This window comes from Eretmochelys imbricata, chromosome 10, assembly GCF_965152235.1.
Source record: "Eretmochelys imbricata isolate rEreImb1 chromosome 10, rEreImb1.hap1, whole genome shotgun sequence".
Lineage (NCBI taxonomy): Eukaryota > Metazoa > Chordata > Testudines > Cheloniidae > Eretmochelys > Eretmochelys imbricata.
Genome location: NC_135581.1, coordinates 27,407,880 through 27,432,750, shown reverse-complemented (window position 1 = coordinate 27,432,750; position 24,871 = coordinate 27,407,880). Strand labels below are relative to the sequence as shown.

The 24,871-nt window shown below is 39.9% G+C and overlaps 1 protein-coding gene across 9 annotated transcripts in view; it reads left to right on the top strand.

The window, feature by feature from the left end:
* Positions 1–24,871, top strand: part of RBFOX1 (RNA binding fox-1 homolog 1) — a 425,562-nt gene that overhangs the window by 205,470 nt on the left and 195,221 nt on the right. For 7 of the 9 annotated variants that reach the window (XM_077827774.1, XM_077827769.1, XM_077827765.1 and 4 more), the window contains exon 2: positions 8,329–8,571. In XM_077827774.1, the coding sequence (XP_077683900.1) occupies positions 8,329–8,571 (243 nt within the window). Of the gene's footprint in view, positions 1–3,136; positions 3,170–8,328; positions 8,572–19,119; positions 19,126–24,871 lie in introns of those variants that run through there. The other 2 variants (XM_077827768.1, XM_077827775.1) reach the window with 2 other exon arrangements.

The window sequence follows — 24,871 nt, the reverse complement described above, 5'->3', positions numbered from 1 at the left end:
ATTTATTTATTTATTTAATTTGCCTTCTGCAAATGTGGAGAATGGGGAAGAGAGTTTTTGATTAACATCAGGAAAGCTTTCCTCCTTTTATTTCTGGATTGGCATAAGCTAATCTGAAGTTTGCTTCAGAGCTAAGAAGCAGGAATGGGGTCAAAGTGGTTTTACTAATATCTGCTTTATTTTATGTTTGGACTGATCTGTATAATGAACTTACATTCAGAATAAGGTCAGTATTAAGCACATATATTTCCCATATTTACATTAACTTTACCTCGGTACAGATATGAAATTTTACATGATAGGTTCTGCTTTCTTTTGTATAAAAAATGTCCAGCCTCTTCTTTTAGTTCTCTTCTTTAAAGCAATTATCTCAAACTTGTAAACACCACTCACTATTCCTTTTTATCCACGTATCAAAATATATCAAAAAGACAATTTGGGAGGATCTGTGTAGTGAGGTGAAACTACCACTATAATGGTTAAGTGAAAGTGTAGTTTTCTGGGTTAAAAAAAAACCCCTATGACTGAGGGTCAAGAGATCTGGTACTTTTTAAAACCTAAAATGTAGGGCAGCACTAGTCTGAGGTTTGCCCTTCCAACAGAAGAAGTGAAGAGGACTCATAAACTGAGTTGCAAGACTGGAGCCAGATTACAGCAGACCCAATACTACTTGCTTTGATACAAAACCTGAGAGATGGAAAGGGTGCAAAAGTAGCCAATAAACCCATTGTACTCCCCTGATTTTATGGGCTGCCAGGGACTGATTTGGCTGCCAGCACAACTTTAGAATAGTCACAGGATTGCCCTAACGGAGCTAGTTTAGCATAGCCCCTAAGAGTGGTTATGCTAGTTAGGAATCACCAGAGCGCAACACTCTGTGGACATGTCCCCTCCTTCCCCACACCTTGGCCTTCCTATATAACTCTTTGGCCTTCCTATATAGGGCAATTTCACAACCACTTTGTGCCAGTGAAGCATTGCAGGATCTGGCCCCATATGTTTAAATTTATTGCTGGGTTACTAAATCACTTGAAAAGAGAATTCACTTGTTGAGCTTTATTTGTATCATGTGTCCATGGACAGATGATCACATAGCGAAAGAAAGAACTGAAGAGATACCATCATCACGGTGGGTATAGGAAATATACTTTCAGAGATTATATAATGCTTCAGATTTCCATTCCACTCTGATTTCCCAAGCACCGTTAACACTGAGGTGGGTCATGGAGTTTAATATAGCCAAATTGGAGAGAGGTACATACCTTATTTTTTACTAGCTGAAAAGCATATCTAGTAAAAAAATCATATCTAAAAGAAAAACATGAAAATTCACCAGTAACATAAAGGTGCCACCCTAGGGAGAGAACAGCTGAATCTCTGGTACTGTGTCCTGGAAAAACAATCCCTGTTTGCTGTTGACCATTGATGTATGGCCATACCCCGTATACACACACACAAGATGGTTGTGCTAATAAAATGGTCCTGGACAGTGGCACTAATTCATTTACTAATTGGACATATATTGGTAGCTGGGATTCAGACTTTTATCAGGGTTCAATATGGTGCATATGAAGAGGTCACTGGGAATATATTTGTCTCTTGTGCATGAGGTTGTTTGCTGGAAAAAAGAGATCTTACCATCACTCAAGGAAATAATACAAATCCCTGAGCTAACCCCTGCTCTTTTCTTCTCTCTCTCTCTCTCTCACTCTGATTCTGTCCAAGAAAAACTGTTCTTTTCCCCCTTTCATGCTTTCCTTTTGGGAACACCCTTACTTGGGAAAAAGTTTGTTTTTAAGTGAAATATGAGGCAGAACTGGCTTTGCAGTTACCTTCCAAGAACAGGAGGAAGTTACAGAATTTTCTGTGTCTGAATTTGGTTGAGAAGTCAAATGGTCCAAGTCAAGTGTCCCAGTCAGATGATTAAACGGCAAGAGAGAAAGCTTGCAGTGTTAGTCAATTGGTCCAATGTGGCTGGATGTCTGATTCCCTGTGGAAAAGCCTGAAACAGCTGTTTTTATTATCCTTAACTAGAAAGTGCTAGCAGCAAATCTATAAGAATTATCCTGCATTATTAAAGAAACCTAGTGTATTTGAGTTGGAATGTAAGTTTAACAATACAGTTAATACTGTTTATCCAGATTTTTTTTCTGGGGATTTGGGACATTTGTAAATAAAAACTCACCTGTTGCATTTCAGTCCTGCCTCTAACTTCTATCCGGTGACAGCCCATGACAGATTGGCAGTAAAGTTGAATTCTTTGGGGCTCTTTGTGTAGTCTTAGCCTTCTTCTCTATTATGTGATTTTAATTAGAAATTTAATCATTTCTGAGACTACCTCTCGAGAATCTAGACAAGTTCCTTTAATAGTGAAGCATTAGCTTGCTTAAACTGCTGCACAAAAGTAAAGCTTGGAAGCATTTCTGAAATATTTCCCTTGGTGGGCAGGAGGGATACCACAAAATAAAGATGGCAAAATAATTTCAATTATAAAGAAAGGGTAAAGTAAATTTAATGTAAAATAGACAGTGGTTTTTATTGCCTAAGTTTGCTATGGGTATTAAGCAACTTTAAAACACGATTTTTATTGCTGTTAACTTTTCAAATTGTAGGAAAGATTAGACTCTCTCTCTCTCTCTCTCTCTCTCTCTCTCTCTACTGTAAACTGCAGTTGTCAAAAAACCAAAGTATTGGAGGTTTAGGGTTTTCCATAACTTAGAATACAATCATCTTATTTTAAAAATGAAAATGTTCAGCTTGCGACAACTTACAACGTAGCATTTCTAATGTTTTTTAAACAGCTATTAATGTAGTCAAGCTGTGTTTTTTCTTCTTCTGTGTGTAATCATCTGCTCAGTGGTGCACTCTATAACTAGTAGCCGGAGACAGAGGAGTGGCCTGCTGTGATTGATGGGGCGAGGCCTAGCAAACTGAAAGAGTCCCATCTGGATTAGGTTTTGGGAGCAGTCAGATGTTGAGTGGGAGGTCAGTAAGGCTTGCATTAGCTCCCCCTCCTTCAACACCCCTATCATCCACACTCATACACACATTACACAGCTCACACGCCCTCATCCATAATTGATACTTGCTTTGGGCAGATGCTGCATGGCCTGGGACTAGAGCAGCTGCTAAGTTTATGGAGGATAAAGAGAGCAGGATGGTACAGCAGGTATTTTCACTTTATTTTCACTTGAAACTCTGATTTTAGTCAAGCAAGGGCATTTCTTTTATTCAACTGTACCACTGCATGAAAGCCTCTTCTAACACATATTTTGTTGCTTAAGTCATTCTGCCAGGCGAGCTACAGCAGTGATTATGTGTGTCTGCTGTGCTTGATATGTCTAACTGAGCCGTTCTTATAACCAGCAGGTTTACAGAGTAATTTTGCATTTTTCTTCTTTGTTTCCATGCCCTGAGGATATGATGCAGTTTGGCTCATTTAACTATAGTATGAGAGGCTTTCTCTGGATGTGAAATATCTCTTGCCAAAGAAACAGAACACAATAAAACTAAAATAGAATAAAACAAACAATAAACCGTTAGTTAGACTTTAAAATGTGGAAAACCTTAAAGGTTTTTAGTGAGTAAATACAGTTTTATGTTGTGAATATGTGTTTAAAAAGAAACACTGAATAAGTGATATTTTCTTTGCTCTTCTTCTTTTGTGTATAAACATGACAAGCTTGCTTTATTATGTTTTGTCATTTTTCATGCATTTTTTAATTATAAAAGCCTTTCAGAGCTGAAGAGAGAGTGATGAAAAAGAATGCTGAGATTTGAGATACTCAATAGGAATGTTTTAAAATTAGGATCTTTTGTGTTTTAAGTACAATAATCTATGGGATTTTAGAAAGCCTTCACTTGCCTATATCATACTAAGGCATTTTTTTGTTCTGGTATAGCTCAGCATTTAAGTAGAAAGCAATAAACTGGATTTTATACACTGCCACGTAAAGCATATTTTGGAGCTGAAATGTGGTTTTCATTAGATTTCAGGCCAAAACATTTAGCAGAGCCTGACTGTCTGCCTTCCTTTGTTCTTCTTTCAGCTGCCAACTACTACTTTATTCAACCACACACAAAAAAATGAACATTAAGGGGTCATTTAAACTTATATAAAAGTAAAGAGATTCAGAGTTAAGTCTGAAACTATAACTTCTGTCTACCCTCTTGTGCCTAGTTAAGAGTTCCACATTGCCTGTGTACTGTCACCCACTATTTTGAGGCTGCTCCAGTGCCTAAGATCATGGTCTAAATTAAGAATGGAGTTTCCTGTCACTTTAAGGAACATTTCATACCTTTAAAAAATAACTTAGTAGATACCATTTTTCAGTTTCATTTTGTTTTCAATACTCTCATTAAAATGTCATTTTAAAATACCCTGTTAATATGCTGTGGGGCTAGAGAATAACTTGAGATTCACAAAGTCCCATTCAAATTTAGATCAGTTTTGTGTAGTCTAGATTTGGCATTCACATTTCACAACAGTATAAGTAAGGATCTGTTAGTTTCCACTGTGATAACCTTAATATGAATTCACATCTTAAACGGTAACCAATTTGCATGTTACGTATCTTAATATTACAGAATGTGTTTAATCGTATGGGACATGCTAATGCATTATGGTAATGTTATGTGCTTTGAATATGCATATACTCATTATGGATCCAAAATGTAGAGATTATTTAGACTAAATTTTAAAACTAAAAAACCTGCACTTGTCATGGCATGTGCAGTCGCTGCTTTTAAAATCAGAACATCTCAGCATTATTATCATGATCTGCATAATTATAAATTCCTGGCTTACAACAGAATGTGTATATGTACATACACACCCACACATATAATTTCTTTATCTTACAGTGGACAACTATTTTTTTTAATTAAAACAAAAATAAGTTCAATGAAAGAATAACACCTGGGCTGATACCTGGCATGCCAAGTTTCCACTTCTTCCTGAATATATAGGGGTTATTTATATGCTGACCCTTCACTATTTCCTTACCTTTGGCTGGTGCCACTTTAATAAGGGAATCGAAATCTCAATTTAGCAAATCTAATGACTGAGGTAGAAGACTCTCAACAGTGTTAAGGTGCCTGAATTTTCATTGTGTGTATGCCATTTTATGGCAGTACTGAAGTGAAATGTTTGAAGGTGCTTGTAAGAAATCATATAAAAGCTCAGTGCTCTTAATTAAATATTAGCTGTAATTAGCACTAAGTGTGAATGGTACAGATATTAATTAGGGTCTCATGGAACTGCTGTCAGTGTTAATGAGAAACAGTCAGGGTCTCAGCAACATCTGTTTTAGAACTCAAGGTAGTATAAAAACCTTTAGTAGATCAAAAGCATCTGAACATTAGCTGTTGGTCCCTTTGTTGCCATTATTGTTCTTTTTTTAATATCTGCTGACTGTAATGCCATGTCTAACAACTGACATGAAGGAATAACTTATGGACCAGGAATGACCAGCTACTGTGCTTCAAAGCAATACAGTCAAAGTAATTTAGTAGGTAGAAGAATTTTTTATGCTGCTGCTTCCATGCTCCCTGGTTCCTATCACTAAACTCTGTCCTAAAGTATTTGATGTTTACAGTTTAAATATAGAACTTTCAACAAATAAAAAAGTTCACACTCATAGCTATTACCTGTGAAGACACATGAAGGAAGCCAATCATTGCTCAGTTTTAGTGTGCATGCTTTCTTTAGTGTGCATTTTGGCCATGTATAATTAATATTTTTCATAATAGTTAGGGAGTATTAGGTAAAGAAATTAAAAAATGAGTTTTCATTTATATATATGAATGAAGGAATGAGTAGATACATTCCTCTACTAAATCGAATATACAAGGTATTTTTCCTGTTTTTAAACCTAAATTGTTGCAAGTTTTAGTGTAAAAATACTTAACTTTTCATTTTGACTTGTACTTGTAATACTAACAATACCATTATTTTACACTTTCAAAGCACTGTACAGTCATGAAGCAATCTCACAACACAGTGCAGTATAGAACGTAAATGTTGTTGTTTCCATTTTAAAGATGATAAAGTGAGGCAGAAAGTATAAATGATTTGCCCAAGGACACACACTAAATTAGTTGAAGAGCTGGGATTCACATTCAGAAGTTTCAAACTCCTAATCCCTCATGCTTAATTCACTACAGCATATTGCCATTTAGTTAGGAAAAATATGTGTTTTCTCCTGTAATATGTAACCAAAGGCTGTTGAAATCTATAGGCTAGTGAATCCTCAAAGGTTCTGAGTTCCTGTTCTGTTCAAATGATCACTCCCATATTTAGATGCTTATTTGAATTAGCTGAAACTGGTTGGAAACCTTCTTAGTTGTGAAATTCCACAGTAATGCCTCACTATTTCAGTATTAGCCATGGCCTTTGCTGAAGCGAGCAGGTGCAAGGATTAATGAAAACAAAAAATGTGTGTGCACATGCGTGAGCGTGTTTGGTGGAATGTGGCTGAATATTTCATAATCCTCCCTTCCCTCCCTACTTTTGCACATTCAGTGGGGAATGAGGATGATCTTGACCAGCGTCTGATGGGGCATAGCTCCTGCTGGGCAAGTCAGGGGCTGGTCCCTCCCTTCCTTAGGTCCCTTTGTCTTCTGTTTGGCAGGACGTGGCGAGTTGGAGCTAATCAATTGGTGTGCCCCCTCCTGCACTTATTTATACTCTCCTGGGGCTTTCAAATGCCTCTTGCACCTGTTAGCTGTTCTCTTTCCCTCCTCTTAATTAGAGCATAGTAGCTATGATTTTTAGGATGCTGCAGGCCTCACCAATCACTTTTTTGGTACCAGGAAATAATTTTTCTCCTTGGGCCTCATTGAGGTTCAATGGGCTTTTTTCTTTTTTTTGGAGCTGGGTGAAATTTTTTCGATGAGTAGTAAATTAGCCAGAAAATACATATTTTGAGGCAACAAAACTGTAAAAGCAATTTCAAAAAAAGTTGAAAGTTAATTTTGAAACCAAATGTTTCAACTTTTGGTTTTGAAATGGTGTTTTGTTTAGAAATTGAGCTAATTTAAAATACAAAAACAAAAGAGAAAAAAAAACCATCCCAAGATGGAGCAAAAAAAAAGGGGTGGAGGGGAATTGTTTGGGGTTAAACAAAACATGTAGGTGGACCCAGAATAACACTTTTTGGTTTTCAGGGTCGTTTTTGATTCTGCCCCTGAAATTGAGCCAAGGCTTTCGAATATGTATAGCCATCCCCAATTCCTTTCTATGGTGATACTGCAGATGTACTGGTGTCCCCTGACACTGCTGTCTGTAGCATCTTGATTTAGGCATACCTTAAATAAATTCACAAGCATATTTTGTAAGAAGATTTTTTTTTCAGTGTCATAATATATTCATTATGGTCAGACCCATTTAGCCAGAGACTGTTGCAGGCATTTACGTCAAATACCTGTGATACGTTAGCATTTTTGACATCTGCTTGCTACAGTAGAATTATATCAAAGCTAAAGCTAGATCTAATTGCCCATACAAAATATAGATGCTGCCATTTGGTCTTTTAATTGTAAAGGTTTATTTTTAATACATAAATGTAAAATTATTCCTAGCAAAATAAGGCATTTTGAGTTCTTCCTTTAAAATTTTCTGACACATTACAGCGTAAAGTATTTTTAATGTTTTTCTCAAATGGATTTTAAACTGATGTATTTCTAGTCCCATATTTTTTATTTTGTGTTTCTAAGCTTGAATCTAATCATCCCATTGCATTTGTGCTCTACAACTGAAAGGATGAACTTTTACTTAATAGATTACACATTAAATGAGTGATGAACATCTGAGAGAGTAGCATTTTAGTACAAATATTTAAAACTGAGCACAGTGGATCATCTATTTTCAAACTCTCATTTGGCTGCATCTTTTCAGAAATCTAGAAAACCATGAGGAAGAATGCACTAGGTGATAAATATACCAAGCCTCTTTCAATGCCATCAGTGTTTTGTAACTTTTGGAATGAGTGGAATTATTTACTATAACTTTTCCTTCTTAACTGCTGGTTTTAGTAAAAACATATTGGCTACATTAATTTCGTTTTAGCTAAACTATCTGTTCCCTTGACTGTATATACACTAGGGGTTTCAGTTCATGTAGTCTTACCTGGTGTTAACAATCAAATTTAAAAAAGGCCCATGTAGAAAACTACACTTTGCTTCTCTAAAGTCAGAAATATAATAGGGAGTGGCAGAGGAGGGAATTAAATCAGATGGGATACACTCTCCAGGGGAAACAAACATCCATTTAGAAATCTTGGAGAATATCCTCTTTATTTTCTAAATTATTTTTTCTTTACTTTACAGGGTAATCAGGAAGCTACAGCACCTCCTGACACAATGGCGCAGCCTTATGCATCAGCTCAGTTCGCTCCACCACAGAATGGGATCCCGGCAGAATACACAGCCCCACACCCCCATCCAGCTCCAGACTACACAGGCCAGACCACAGTTCCAGAGCACACGTTAAACATGTACCCTCCTGCTCAGACACACACTGAACAGAGTGCAGCTGACACAAATGCACAAACTGTCTCCGGCACAGCCACAGTAAGTTCAGGTTTCTTATATTTTTGAAGATGTATATCTCAAGTTATAAAAATGTGTATTGATAAAGCTCTTTCTTATGTTGCATCTAATGGTTCTAAACTTGAATTTTATTTATGGTTATTCAAAACAATATAGGGTCCAAAATAGGTTCAGTCTTTTTTCTTTGAACTTTGAGGGTATTATACTTCCACTTGTGGTGCCTCTCATCAAGCCAGCCGGTGGAGTAGTATCTGGTGGCACTTGTTTTCAAAATTCTGTTCCTTTTTGAATATCCAAACATGCAAAATTATATATGAAGAACAAATATTTAAATGGTTTTATAAGATTTAACCTGTTTAGAGCTGGGCACAACATTCATTTGAAGGAAAACAGTGAATTTGTTTTACTGATATTCCTGAACCCTTCTTATTCACTTTTCGCAAAGGTTTATTTGAATACAACTTTATTCTCAAGAATATTCGGAAAAGGGATAGTGTTGCAAATACTCATGCAAATATGTATTTTCATGTGAATATTCATCATGAGTATCTGCAACAAAAGTGCTTGTGCAGCCATCTTGAAAGCTTTTTGTGGGTTTGGAAATCATCAGACAATGGAACAGAAACAATACCATGTGGCTTAGCCACCCAGTGCATGCAAACAGCAAATTACAAATCGTGACTACTCTAAGTAATAGTATGCAAATAAATGTTAGGCTTAGATGTTAACATAAATAAAAATTGGTGTCGATTTGTGGAACTATTAAGAACTGAAAAAGGGAATCCATTTTTCAAATTTCTGTCTTTCTTGACAACTTTTTTTTAAAACTAATATATGTGTGTTAAGGGATCTAAGTCAAGGAGTGACCAATATTTGATGCTGAGCTCCCGCCCTCTGAAAATCAGACACTTTAAAGGTGTCTCCCAAGGCAAACAACCAAAAACTGAGACTCTCAAAATCATTATTCACTTTTGAAAATACTGGCTGAAATCTAAAGATTGGTTTATTAAGGTCCTGGTTTGAGGGCTATCCCTTGAATCTGAAATAGAAGGCTTGGGTTTTTTGCACCGTATTTTTTTGTGAAGGGCGCAGTTCCTTTAAATATTTCTGCCTCAAACCATGTTATCCTTTCATAATAGCTGATGCTGCTACACTTCCCCTGGTTGTAGGAAGATGAGAAAATGTCTCGTTCAGAAATTAAAACAAATGCTTCTCTGTGTATCATCCAGCAGCATCCAGAGATGCTCTAAAAATGTGCCACTGATGCCCTTCCTGTATGCCTCCAAGCATTACACAGAGACACCAATCAATGGGTTGTTCTGAGGGTATTTAAGCACCTTACCATGTTACTTCTACCATTACCTAAATATTAGTGAGAATGGAAAATAATACCATTTAGAATGAGTATGCACAGTGTATAATACGTTCTATATACTATGTACAGGAACAGAGGACTTGCCATAACACAGCAGACTACTGATCTACCTAGTTCACTGCTGTATTCTTTCTGACATTCACCAATATTAGATGCTTCTCCGGAAGATACAAAATACAGTGTCATGGACAATTATGAAAACCTACTCATGTGAGAACTTTCTTCCCAATCTCCTCAATAAGAAGCCACCTTGTGGCCCAGAGTATTAGAAGCTATATCCTTTCCAAACACAAAAGTTTTTGTCCTATTTATTATAACTGTGGATGTTCTCATTAATGTCTAGTTCTTTTGGGAATCATCCTAAACCTCTGGACTCAAAGGTATTGTGATACTTAATTCCAGTTTTAGGGTTTGTTTAATAAATGTTTCCTGTTACAGTTTTAAATTAATGAAATTCAAAGCTACCAAAACGTCTGCTTGTTCTTATATTATGGGAAAAATTAACTAGGAACATGTTATTTACTTTCTCTATTCCATTAATTAATTTATATACTTCTGTAATGTGACCTTTTTATTCACTTCTTCACTAAGCTGTTCATATACTAGTATAATGTCTTCTGTTATTTCGATCCCATTCATTAAATAGCATACCATTTTGTTTGCTGTTTTGATCACTACTACACGTTGGGCTGATCACAGTGACACCCAGCTCAATCCCTTCATGTTTGTTTCTTTGGAATTCCTGGATTTATACCATTCAGTCCTAGGATGAAATCCTGGCTGTACTGAAGTCCCTGGAAAACTTCCTATTGACATTAGTGGGGCCAAGATTTCACCTCTGGTGACCTGTGGCTTTTTAAGTGTGTTTGACTGCCTCATTTATTATCACCTCAGTCTGACAATCTCATTGTTTTTGGTAGGAAAGAGCACAGAATTGGAGTAGGTATTTCCTCAACATCCTCTGTGGAAAAGAGTGATGAAAAGAAATCATTTAGTTTGTCTTCAATGGCCTTATATTCCTCAATTACTCCCTTGAATCTGGTGTTCCAGCAGATGCAGTTGTTCCTTTGCAAGTTTCCTCCTTCTGATACAATAATAGAAATGTTATTCCTTTTTATGCCTTCGGCTATCTGCTTTTCCTAGTTCTCTTAGTCCTGCAAATGTCCAGGTTCCACTTTATTGAGTGTAAATATTTTAATTTCCTTGCTTTTGACTTAATCTTTTTGAAGAGCTACCTCTTTTTTTCTGAAATCCCCATCTAAAATGTAGTGTAACAGTGAATGTTGTTGGCACAATACCTCCATAGAGAAAGATTAACTTAATTATATTGTAATCATTGTTACTTTTTAAGGGTGGCAAATCTGGCCCTATTTAATACTTAATACAAATGCTATTTAATGTGAATTGTCTTGTTGCACTTACATCGGATCTTAGAAATTAGAGATGGAAAAAATTTATTTGGAAATGTAGGCCATCCCATATCCAAGCTGGCTTGTTGCCTACACTATCTTTTTAGTGTAATTTGGATTTCATTTAGAAACCTGTAAAAATAATATCATCCAACAATTTGTAGACAAAGTCAAAACTGTAATCAATTGACAACATATGGCATTTTATATTTGATATAGTACAAATAGAGATTTACAAGAAGTGAATTCTCTAAGGCTCTCCACTATTCAACTGAGCCTCAACGTTACTTAATTGCTTAAAAATCTCCCACAAATTTCCAGTCAAATCTTTTGTTCAAATTTGTTATGGGTATCAGCTTCTATAAACTGTTATGATCTACCTTATAAATTGTTAGCACTTTATGGCTTTCCATTGTATTTGTGAACATAGTATAAACATCATGCAAAAAGATACAAGCAGATGAAACGTTGCACCCAGGCAGAACCCCAGTGATTTCAGTGGGGTTTGTGAGGGCTTTAGGATCCACCTGTATGCATCACTTTGTGGATTGGTGTCTAACAGTACATGTTGTTTTTAATCAGAAAATGTAACATTACAAATTAATACAACGTCAGCACTGTAACTCAAAGTGATGTTCACGTCTGAAGGAAAAGATGCCTTAGCTACCAGCAAAATATTGGGGTAGTGAATTTCCGGACTTTCTAAATTCCAGGAGTAATCTGGTTGTCCACTGGAGCTTTTGGTTGGTAGCTTTCAGATATTTTTAGGTAGCTCTCAGATGTTCAGTTGTGTAATGTGCAATCTGACATGAGACCTGTTTGAAAAATTGACGAGGCTGGCTATTCACAAAGGAGTCCTAGCTGGATAAAAATGAGAGGTTTAGTAAAACAGCGATTGGAGAAGAAGCCAGTATTTGAAATGATGGTAATAATTCTAATCCGTATGCACAACTGTGTATTTAAGGCTGTGGATCTGACTGTAAATTTAAGAAGTATGTTAGTGTAATGAAAAATGACTATTACAACTGAAAACAATGTTAATAAAATATCAGAAAGATTCCATGGGGATTTTTGAAACTGCTGAAAAGAAATGCCTTCTATCACCCCTGCAAGAAGTGATCCATACCAAACTTAAAAACATTCTCTCTAAATTAGTCGTCCTGATGGCTTTCTCAGTGCATCAAACCTTCTCTCTTTTTGTCTACCAGAGTCTCAACCTTTGGGGCTGGGGCTGACTTCACTTTGTGTCTTGTACAGCCCCAAGTATAATAATGTTAATATTGTTAGTATTTGATGTAGGACAGTGAAATTTATTTTGGGTCATTTTATCAGAAAATTGGGTAAAATCCTGACCCCACTCCCATGGCAACACTCCCATTGACTTAAATGGGCCAGGATTTCACTCATCAACTTTACTCCAGATTTGAAATTTCCATATATGTGATTCTAAGCACTAGTGCAACAGTAAGTTTAAAGGCTTGGTCCATTAATGAATAAACTCTAGGGGCCTTATTTAATGTTGCCCTGCACCTTGTGGAGTCATTTACACTAGTTGTAAAGTGAGTATAAAATGCTACCAAGCCAGAATGGTGTAAGTGACTACATAAGGTACAGGATATCAGTGACTCCTGCCTTAGGAGATATGTAACATTTCCTGTATCGTTTAGATTCAGACAAATACTACACTTTTTATTTTTTTTTTCTTTTATAAAAATACAGTCTTTTTTGCCATGAGTTTTACGTTAATGGATCCTTTCCTCCTCTCCCCCTGCTCCTGCATTTTTTAGTCCCTAAATATTGTGCCCCACCTCCTTATACTCTTCCCTCTTAGAGTTTCAGTCAAAGAACGCAGATGGTAATGCACTGGTGATTTTCCTTCACTGGTTGCTCCTGACTTTCTAGCAGACTCCTAAACTAGTTTTGGCAGCCTTGAAATTGTCCTTGTTGATGAGTTGATCAGACCTGCCAGGTCAGACAGGGATGCTGTTTTCCTTAAACATAGTTTTTAATTCTGAGCAGTTTATGTATTTTTTTTCTGGTTGCCAGTAAGGCTTAAAACAGTGGAAATCCCTCTTGGTTCTCATCTCAGATTCCTTGTTAGCAAAGAAATAATAATTTCCTGAGCACAAGAAAATTAGCAAATTTTTCAGAGACACATTCCTAAGCAGGGGCCAGTCAGGTCTTCCTGGCTTCTTGCTTGAATTTCCACTTTGTAATTCAGAAGTTTTAACTCATTTCAGGGCGCCTAATCTTGCAGTGATCATTCATACAAATGGGCCTTACTTACTGAGCATAGTCCCACTGGCTTCAGTTGGCATACTCATGGGACTATGGGTCACAGGATTGGGCCAAAAAGTATATTTTCCCATATGATGGGGTGTATACACCCTACGCTGTAGCCACCAGGAAGGGGTTAATAAATGGGTTATTTACCTGACTAGCTGTGACTAACAGACCGATTAACCACAGTTGGGATAAAAGGCTGCAGCTCAATTAGAGGAAGACAGCTACCAGAGTGTGTATATCTACATTTCAGTTCGGAGCAAGCCTCCCAGGCCAGGTCAGCTACAGCTCATGTACGCATGTTAAAAAGAATTGTGTGGATGTTGCAATGCTGGTGGAGGCTCGGGTTAGCCACCCAATCCATATTTTTTGTTTTGTTTTGTTTATATGGGCAAACAAATTCTATTCTTGGAGAGGTGGATCACACTCTGAGTCATATTTGTTGGGCCAAAGTGCTCGTGGGTCCATTTGCATGGCTTGGATTGACTTTGGTGGGAGTCATCTAAGGGCATAATCTGGATCTAATTCTGCCTGTGTGATACAGTGGACACTAGTAAAATCATTTACTGCTTAAATGTGTTTACTGGAGTTCCGCAATATTTCTCATTCTAAATATCAGGAACGTCTCAGTAGAAATATATACCATAGCAAGGTAAGCGTTATGACGCTGCACTCCATGATGTTTTATGGAAATGTGCTTATGAGTCTGAATATAATGTGATTGGAATATGCTTTATGCAAAAGGTCTCTTGTAAGGTATCATTACAAAGCATATAATCTTCTGAGTGTGTTCATCCTATCTGTATGCATGTATCATTCTTGTATCTGAAGCTAGAAATATAAAGCATAACTCTGAGGGCCAACTGTAATTATGCAAAGTGTGGGCAATTGATGGTGGTTTAGAATCTCGATAGCTCCCATTGACTAGGACAACTGGTTGTAAATAGTCTGTTTACTTGCAAACCTTCCTGAGGGTGCATGCAGGCCAGCCCTGGAAGAATGGAGCCTGGGGTCTCACAGGACGTGACCATGTCACCTGATACTGGAATCCATCTTAAACCTGGTGCTTTTTCATTTAGAAGGAGGGGTGGGGACCCAGAAAGACAAAAGATTCCCCCTTGTGCCAAAGTGAGCTGAGTAAAACAGATTTATTTGGGGCTTGGATCCCATTGGGAACTGGGTGTCTGGGTTCTGGAGATAGGTGACCTGCTGAGCAGTTTTTGGTTAAAGTCTGCAGCTTTGGGGGCATGGACCAGACCTGAGTCTGTGTTTCAGCAGGCTAGCGTGTCTGGTTCAACAAGGCAGGGTTTTGGAATCCCAGGCTGGAAGGAAAACAGGCTCAGAGGTAATTTCAGCACGTCAGGTGATAGTCCCAAGGGGGTCTATGTGACCAAACCTGTCACAGAGGCATAGTCTAACAGGATCTGTGCACAACTGATTTCTTTGAGACACTGGTAGTGATTTTAAGTGAATTTTAAGGGTCGTGGCTGGAGAACAGATAAAGTGGTTATTGGTTTGTTATTTTCTGTTTGTTTGTTTGTTTTGGGTGCGGAAAATAAACACAAGAAAGCAGGAAAATGACTACCAGTGAGGCAGTTACAAAACTAGAGCTGGCCAGATTGGAAGCGGAAGAGAAGGCAAAGGACCGCGAGTTTCAAATGTGGCAGGCAGAAATGAGGCTCAAAGAAGCAGCTGCGGCCAGGGAAACCATGGAGGCAGAAGCAGCCAGACAAAGGGCTGCACACCAGCAAGCCTTGGACTTAAAAGACAAAGAAATTGAGGCCCAGATTGCGACCCAGAAGCATGAACTGGTTGTAATGGAGTGGAAGAGACAAAACCCTTCAGCAGCTGGCTCCACTTCCCCAAAAATCCACAAACAGGAATAGTTATGCTTGCAATATGATGAATCCAGTGATATTGCTGAATATTTCATCACCTTTGAGAAACTGTGCACTCTCCATGCGAATCCTGAGGATCAAAAAATGATCACTTTGGTTGCAAAATTGACTGGGAGAGCTCTGGATATATTGAATAAGATGCCTATTGCTGATGCGTCAAACTATGGTAAATTTAAGGAACTGGTTTTGAAACAGTTCCAGATTACACCTGAAACCTACAAGGTAAAATTTAGGAGTCTTAAGAGGGGATTAAGTAATGTGGCCTATGTAAATGAAATGAGAGATTTGTTAGACAAGTGGGTGAGGGAAAAAATGCATTACGAGCCTTGAAGGAATGTGTGATTTGGTTACTCAGGAACAGTTCCTGAATATGTGCAGTGATGATGTAAAACAGTATTTGTGGGACAAAAAGGTGGCTGCAGTGGGTGAATTAGCTGGATTTGCAGACTCTTATGAGCAATCTCAAGTTGCAATTAAACATAAACCACTGGCCGAGGGGTGCAGGGTTGGGGGAAAGCAGAATCACCGTTTTACCCCTGGATAAAAGGAGGCTGGGCGTTCACCTTCCCATTCCCCTGTTACTCGTCCCCAGTCTCCTGTACAAGTGGAGGAGCCCAGAAGGTGGTGCTACCATTGTAAGTCCACTGAGCACCTGAGGAATAAATGGTCTTGGCTGAGTGGAAACAGGCACCAGGTAACACCTGAAGCTGCTGCATCTCAGAGCACAGGGTTTAGCACAGGCTACTACTGCTTACCACACAGGTTTCAGAGTAGCAGCCGTGTTAGTCTGGATCCGCAAAAAGAAAAGGAGGACTTGTGGCACCTTAGAGACTAACAAATTTATTTGAGCATAAGCTTTCGTGAGCTACAGATTTATATACATAGAGAACATGAAACAATGGGTGTTACCATACACACTGTAATGAGAGTGATCACTTAAGGTGAGCTATTACCAGCGGGAGAGCGGGGTGGAGGGGACCTTTTGTAGTGATAATCAAGGTGGGCCATTTCCAGCAGTTGACAAGAATGTCTGAGGAACGGTGGGGGGTGGAATAAAAATGGGGAAATAGTTTTACTTTGTGTAATGACCCATCCACTCCCAGTCTCTATTCAAGCCTAAGTTAATTGTATCCAGTTTGCAAATTAATTCCAATTCAGCAGTCTCTCGTTGGAGTCTGTTTTGGAAGTTTTTGGTTTTTTTTTGAAGAATTGCAACTTTTAGGTCTGTAATCGAGTGACCAAAGAGATGGAAGTGTTCTCCAACTGCCCCCCAACCTGAAGCAAATACTCACCAGCAACCACACCCCACACAACAGAACCACTAACCCAGGAACCTATCCTTGAAACAAAGCGCTTTGCCAACAGTGTCCACATATCTATTCAGGGGACACCATCATAGGGCCTAATCACATCAGCCACACTATCAGAGGCTCGTTCACCTGCACATCTACCAATGTGATATATGCCATCGTGTGCCAGCAATGCCCCTCTGCCATGTACATTGGTCAAACTGGACAGTCTCTACGTAAAAGAATAAATGGACACAAATCAGATGTCAAGAATTATAACATTCAAAAACCAGTTGGAGAACACTTCAATCTCTTTGGTCACTCGATTACAGACCTAAAAGTTGCAATTCTTCAACAAAAAAACTTCCAAAACAGACTCCAACGAGAGACTGCTGAATTGGAATTAATTTGCAAACTGGATACAATTAACTTAGGCTTGAATAGAGACTGGGAGTAGATGGGTCATTACACAAAGTAAAACTATTTCCCCATGTTTATTCCACCTCCCACTGTTCCTCTGTCGTTCTTGTCAACTGCTGGAAATGGCCCACCTTGATTATCACTACAAAAGGTTCCCCCCCCTTGCAGATAACAGCTCACCTTAAGTGATCACTCTTGTTACAGTGTGTATGGTAACACCCATTGTTTCATGTTCTCTGTGTATATAAATCTCCCCACTGTATTTTCCACTGAATGCATCCGATGAAGTGAGCTGTGGCTCACGAAAGCTTATGCTCAAATAAATTTGTTAGTCTCTAAGGTGCCACAAGTCCTCCTTTTCTTTTCACACAGGATTTGTAAAGGTTGCTTCTACACAACCAAGCAGTGAGCATATGCATGCTGTTAAGTTTAATGGCAAAGTGCTCCAAGGTTGGAGGGATACTGGTGCAGAGACTTCTGTGGTCAGAATGGACCTGATCCATGGGAAGGATTTGTTACTAGGAAAAATGGCAGCGTTAGAATTGGTGGGAGGTTACAAAGTCCTTACACCTTTAGCTAAGGTACACCTAGAAATTGGTGATTTGCAGGCTGAACTAACTGTTGTAGCGGTGGCACACAATTTTGCACCGTTCCTACTGGGGAATGGTGTTTTTTTTGTTTTTTTTTTTTGATGTGGTAGAATCTGTCCCAGGGTTTGTTAGCAGAAGAAGGAAACTTGTGCTGAAAACCCCAGAGGGGAGGGTGAAGTCACATGTGCTGCTGGGGAAATAGGAAACTGTCTCTCTCATTCCTTGTTACCAGTGGAAAATGGGCCGTTGGGGGCAGGGATGGTCATAACCAGTTCTTGTAGCCCCAGGGCTCAAGGCAAGTCCCTGTGGGAAGGGCTGGATATAGCCAGCTCCTGTCCTGTGATCATCTCCCTGGGGGAGGGGGATGGTCCACCTTGTAACAGGGAGGCCTTCCCAGCTGCTGACTGCCAGGAAGTTGTAGTTCAACGGGGGACAGGCCTGACCCTAGGGTGCACAGAGACATGTATCCCAGAGATGGAAGTTGGGGTCCTGATGACTGCTGCCGTGGGAACAGACCTCAAGGGCTCTGTAGCTGGAAGCAAGCCCAGCCTGAGTGAAAGGGGGGATTTTGTTGGCCAGTGAAGGGTCTGTCATAGCTGGTAGCTGTGAGCCCACAGCTGGATCAGGGTCACCTTCCCTTTTGTGGGACACAGGAGTGTCTGCCTCAGAGGGGAGCCCAGAGAAGGAAGTCCAGATGGAAGGTATGGGGGAACTGGAGGGTCTGCCCACCTTTTGTAGGAAGGTTTTTCCCCAGGCGGAGATGGAAGGATCTTCATCTGAAATGCCAGACCCCTCACCTGGGAATCAGGTTTTAAGGGAAGACTGAGGGTCAAATCTCCTTGAGGGGAGAGTCCACCCAACTGACCTTTTGGGAACAGAGAGTGGGGTGACCAAGGAGATCTTACCAATCCAAAACACTCCATTAAAAGATGTTGTTCCTGCTACGCTTGTAAGAGATAAAACTGTCTCTTCAAGGCAGGAGGAAAAAAAATTTTGCATTTGGGAAACTTCACAAGCAGGTGGGGTCCAACACAAAGAGATGCCAGAGGGAGGGACCAAGGGCAGGCATGGTTGCAGTGCACCCTTTCCTTGCCAAAACCTCAAACACATGCCTGAATTGAGAGCCTTCTCCAAAGAGGCAGGAGAATCTGTGTCTGAGCAGTTTTTGGTTAAAGTCTGCAGCTTTGGGGGCGTGGACCAGACCTGGGTCTGTGTTGCAGCAGGCTAGCTTGTCTGGCTCAGCAAGGCAGGGTTCTGGAGTCCCAAGCTGGCAGGGAAAATGGGCTCAGAATTCAGTCACGTCAGGTGCCTGTCCCAAGGGGGTCTGTGTGACTGAACCCGTCACAAGCGTGAAGATTTTTTTTTTAGTGTGTGTGTGTGTGAGAGAGAGAGAGAGAGAAAGAAAGAAACACACTGCTGCAAAATTAATTTGATTCTGCATTAATGAAACCAAGGTGTCATTCTACAACCATTTTACCTTGGGCTGTGATCTCATCAGATTTCACAAGCTAAGCAGCATTTGATCAGATCTGTACTTGGATAGGAGACCTCTATGGAAAATGCAGGTGCTTCAGGAAGCAGTGTTGGTGATTCAGTGCATGGCACTTTCCCCCCTGCATCAGTTCTCAGAATCAATACTCAGCATGGTATTAGGGGATACTGTGCTGTTGGAGTTTTCAGATGAGATGTAATGCAGAGGTCCTGACCTCCTGCGATCATTAAAGAGGACATAGCACTTTTCACAAGAGAGAGAACATTAACCTCAGTGCTGTGGCCAGATTGCAACTTAGGTAATTGCATTTTTGGCTACCTAAATTCCTGCTGTGTTAGTTGGATATAGTATTTTTCCCTTCTGACCTAAACTGATGTACTATATAGTGCTGTTTGCTGTTACACTTATCCTGTTTCACCCTAGAGGTAGCTGTATTTTATTGGTGGGTGAAGCAATTCATATAGTTTGTACCTTCAGTTAATAAGGTTTGTGCTATGCTTAGAGATCTATGTGGATCAGTTGTTTCCAAACTTTAGAGGTTTCATTCCCCCTCTTTGTCTTAAATAGTCCAGACTTGTTGATCTTCCAGGCACATTGCAAAGCCCAACTGTTGGAGCAGGAATTTGGGAGAGCTAAGGATCTTTTGAGAGGTGGGGGGAGACTGATTTAATTCACAGTATGTTTCACTCATTTGTGGCAGCAGAGATGTCAGGGATCTATGGTGTGTTTGTGGGTTTCATATTGTGTTTTTAAAATTATGGGCAACATAAACCTTCTGTGGTATTGCTTTAGCTAAATACAGATAAATGAATGAATTAAATACAGAGATCGGTACTACCATGCTCTGTTTTTTCTGTGGGGTGTTCTATTTCTTTGGGGCGGGGGGGAGGAGGGGAACAGGTTGTTTAATTCTTCTTTGTCTGTTCATCTCCTGAGGGCATCCATCTCATGTCCCTTCCTGGGAGGCTCCATTTCCTATTCACCAGAAAGCAATCTGCTGCTTGAGTTTGGGGTGCCCACTGGTACCTCTGTGAGGCAGGTTTTTTATGTTCTTACAGTGGACCAGAATGTCATGGAAGAAGAGATATTAAGGGGAAATTGGGCTTGTAATCTATTCCTTCTGTTTGCAGCTTTGCCTATATACATTATTCTTGAGGCTGACTGCATTAAAAGGCCATCAGAAGAAGGAAAGGATAGGTGGCTTTTAGAAGTCACTCAGTGCTTCCCTCTGAGCTACAAGAGTATATTTGTAGTTGAGATTGGACCAACTTTTCACTGGATGGATATTCTGCTTGTGCTTCTGATGCTAGCCCACTATTTTATTGGCAGCAGATCTTGAACATATCTTCTGACTTCATGCCCCCTCTTGTGGACTGCAAATGGACAGAATTAAAAGTAAGCGTATCGTGGCTCATATTTGTATTCTCCCTATTTGGAAGACACTTGGAGCAGAAGGTAACTGTGTCTATTCTCCAAAAAGGGCTATTCAGAGGACTGTGCTTCCCCATAGGGAAAAATAATTCTACATGATATTTGAACACTTGGGCTTCTAGAATGAAGCTGCATCTTATAGATCTGATTTCCCAATGATTTGAAAAATGTATTGAATTATTTTATATCTGCTATCAATGAATGCTAAGTTTAGGCAAAATATCATTTTGGCATTGCTATATCAATTCCACACTTTGTTGTCCATATCCAGACATCTTAGCCAACAGCATACTGGATATATAATAATACTTTGAGAGCTGTTACAACAATGTTTATTTCATCTAAATCATATCCTGCTGACAATGGCTGTTGTACCAGCAGGGTGGGCTGGTTGAATCGTATTATGTATTCTATCCAGTCCCAACTGCAACTTAAACAAAATGTTCCGAGGTATGCCTGTTTCAACCCTCCAAGCATTTTTCACCCAAGCAAAGTAGTCAAAATCCGTATCTACGGAACAGTGGAGAGATCAAAACTGCCATCACAAATGGATAGCATAATATCATGCTAGTATGGGAAGCCACTGTAACAGCTTGGGATCATACTATCTATTACTTCTGAGGGGCTTCCTTGCTGAGAATACTGTATGTAAACTTTGTAACTAAGCCCTCATGTATATTTCCTTGCTTATGCTAAAGAATAGCAGTAACATAGTAACATCTCATCACTTGTAGGACTGGATGTGTCAGCATATGTTGTACAATTGCATCCTCACAAGTTTGACAGCAGCAGACTTTTGAAAAAACCTCCGTACCCTTTTGGGGCTCAGTTTTTATGCAGATTATGCAGGCAAAAATCTCAGTGGTGTCACTGGAGATTTTATCTGTGTCAGGAAGTAAGAATCAAGCTCTTAGTTAACCAAAATATATAATACTTTTAACAGGTCACTCGTAATTGCAAAAGCCAAAGCAAGGCTTTAAATGGACTGCCTTCTACAACCCCAAGCAGCCTTGGACCTTTTCCTATATTCCCTAATCAGAGGATTCCATTGTACAGATATGACAGTTTTCTGCAATATCCTGGACAAACCTTATTGAATTAAGTTTCAGTATCTTAGGAGTTCATTGTGTTAAAGATGCTAATATTTATGTATTATTGTGGGATTGTTCCTTAAGGGGGTGTCAGAACTAATGTCAATCCTGTGAAGTGTTATGAGCTTCAGAGATCTCTCAAAACAATGGGCCAGAAAAGATGGAACTTTTAGTCGAGTGGGTTTCCTAGCAAATACCTGGAAGGAGGAGAATGGAAGTTACCCGTTTCAAGACCCATCCTTTTTAAGCTGCACCTCAAGGGGAAACCCACTGTCTACTGATCACCTGCTACACAAGGACAGGATCAGAGGTCCAAACTGTATAAAAGAGTGACTCTCAGGTTCATGGATGCGATTGGTCTGAGCTAACAGCTGTTAGGAACTTGTGAGCACAGAAAACCCCCTTGGTGGGGTTTGAATGACTCTTCACCTGCCAGAGCCCTTGTTGGAGTCAGAGGGTGATCTCTGATAAGCAAATTAGTATGCATGTAGGTATGGATATTTTTAATATGTTTCTCTGTAATGCATTCATTTTAAGAATAAATGGGCTGTCTGGTAACTTCAGTGTGGCAATTATACTGCTTATAGTCTTTGAGGAGATGGTAAAATAGGCCTGCTTAGGCAGTTTGTCTTGTTGAGGTATTCACAGTGTAGCCAGGGTACTGTGCAGTATGGAAATACCCTGGCCTAGAGAGAGAGAGAGAGGTGTGTCTGCATGTAAGCATGCGGGCCTCACCCCTGCGGTCCCTTCTGCTGGTGTCCTGGGAATTAGCTCTACTTCCAGCCTTGGAGCACCCTCTGCAGGCCAGTGTCGTGCTTATGCTGGGCCCCCATGTCCCTCCCGGACCCCCTTGTACGCCAGGGTGTTGCACTTGCAGGGTCTCTGCTCCCTGGGGAACCCCCACTTCCTATCCCTACCTTGCCTCAGTCATAGGCTAATGCCAGTCACCAGCTAGCCCCCATGCCCTGGGGTAGACTGCAGTATAAGCAATCATCCCCAGGCAAGGCTGGGTTTGGACCTGCTGCCTCTGTCTAACCTTGGGCTGTCCCCTGCAACCCCAGTACCTGTTGGGCCTAATACTAGGTTGCAGCCTGGGGCTTTCCTGGCTGGAGCTCCCCAGCCCTGCACCAATCTAAGTACTCTGCTTAGGTCCCTGCAGCCAGGTCCCTCCCTCTCAGAAGCTAGAGACTCTTAAGCTTCTGCCCAGCAGCCCCTTTATAGGGCCAGCTGAGTCTGTTTGGGGCGTGGCCACAGCTGAGGCTGCCTCCCAATCAGCCCAGCCTAAGGCTCCCAGCCCCTCCAAGGGCTGGCTTTTAACCCTTTTGGGCCGGGAGCGGGTGACCACTGCACGCTACACTGCACAACAAAGTGATTAGTGTGGAACTGAACGACTGAGAGAGTGGGTGCCCTTGCTGGACCACAGAAGCAGAATATAGGTGCAGTTGCCCAGAATTGCAATACCTATTTTTTGCTGGGCATGCTGAAATAGCGATTTGGCTTTGCCTCTACTCAGCACTTCGATTTGTCATCTGTCAGTGGATTTTTTGGGGACCAGCAAGCAGCTATATAGCAGCATTGTTATCAGCTTTTGTGATATTGTCACAAGCCTCACCATTAGTATCCTCTTAGTGCCCAAACTTCTGTATCACTTTGATTACACAAAAGTCTCTGGTTTTAACCCCTCCATCTCAGTAAATACCTAGCACTTATGGTGTGGAAAAAAGATTGAAAATGTGCTCAAAACCAGAAGATAAATAAAAAGGCCCCAGATTTATAATTCTTAAAATAGTGTGAGTTTTAAAGTCAGACTTCTGATATTTTTAATGTTTGGGGTTGACAGTACCACATTAGTGATGTTAATGCCCAAAATAAGTGAGGGGCTGGCTTTATCAATTAAACTATGTCTCGTTGGACAAAGAGCCTGCTTCCTTTAATTGTGTTGTCTCAATCAAATTAGCTTAACATGATTGGAAAGCCCTCTTAATGCTTGTTATGAGGCAGGTGAAACTTTTAGATCAGTGTGCTGGTTAGCGTTACCAGCTCAAAATGATCTAAAAAATGTTCTGAGGACTTTTTTCAATCATGTTAAGCTCACTCTTTTTGTCTATCAGACAGGGACATAGTTACTAACACCACTTCATCCTGAAAAAGTTATTTCTGACTCCCTCTTCCCTTGTCAACACAGAATTGTTTCTCATCTCCCAAATAAAACCAACCAATTAAACAATTTAAGGCTGTTCCCTGGCTCAGTAGTGAAAGAGCTAACAATACTTGATTTCAAATCTTTTTGCTCCTTCTATTCTCCTCTACTCATTCCCAATTCTTTTCATATTTCACTGACTTTTTCTTCTCTCTGCAGTCTAAGTATCTGTGACATCCAAATGCTTTGCCATGTGTAGGGTTCTGATGTCTCGAGAAAAACATTTGAGTACTATATTCTGCTGAATAAACAAAGCACAGATTTCAAAGGGGACTTTGTTACGGTGAAATAGCTAATTACTACTTAAATTGTATTTGACCTTTCTGCATCTCTTCTTCACAATATAACATTAATTAAAATTGATCCTTATCTCTTTTTTTTTGGTGGGAGGTGAAAATTAACTCCCATTTTCACTGTATATGGGAGTAGTCCACGAGGCTCAGCTAATGATGCTTCTCCCCCTCCTTCCCCCCCCCCCGCAATAATTGTCATGCAAGTGGTAGCTGTTTGTGTACAATTTTATCAGAAGTGGACAATTTTTCATGGCAACACTTACAGTTGCAATGTAACCTGAGAAGCAATAGTGCTTTGTTTAATGGCTGGATTCAGAGGATAATATATGTGGCCTTTTAGGCCAGGTAAACCCTGGAACATCCCAGATCCTTGCTACTTGAGAGGCCAACAATTCAACAGAAAGGTCAGTAAGTCAAAGGAGCAATAATTAAATGCAACCTAACAAGGTCTGTAGCCTAAAGCTGGGGAGACAGCGATTTCCTAAAGACGACCTCTTCTCCTTCCCAGCTCTTTATGCTTGATTTCTGTTAACTTGAAATCCCTTTCCCA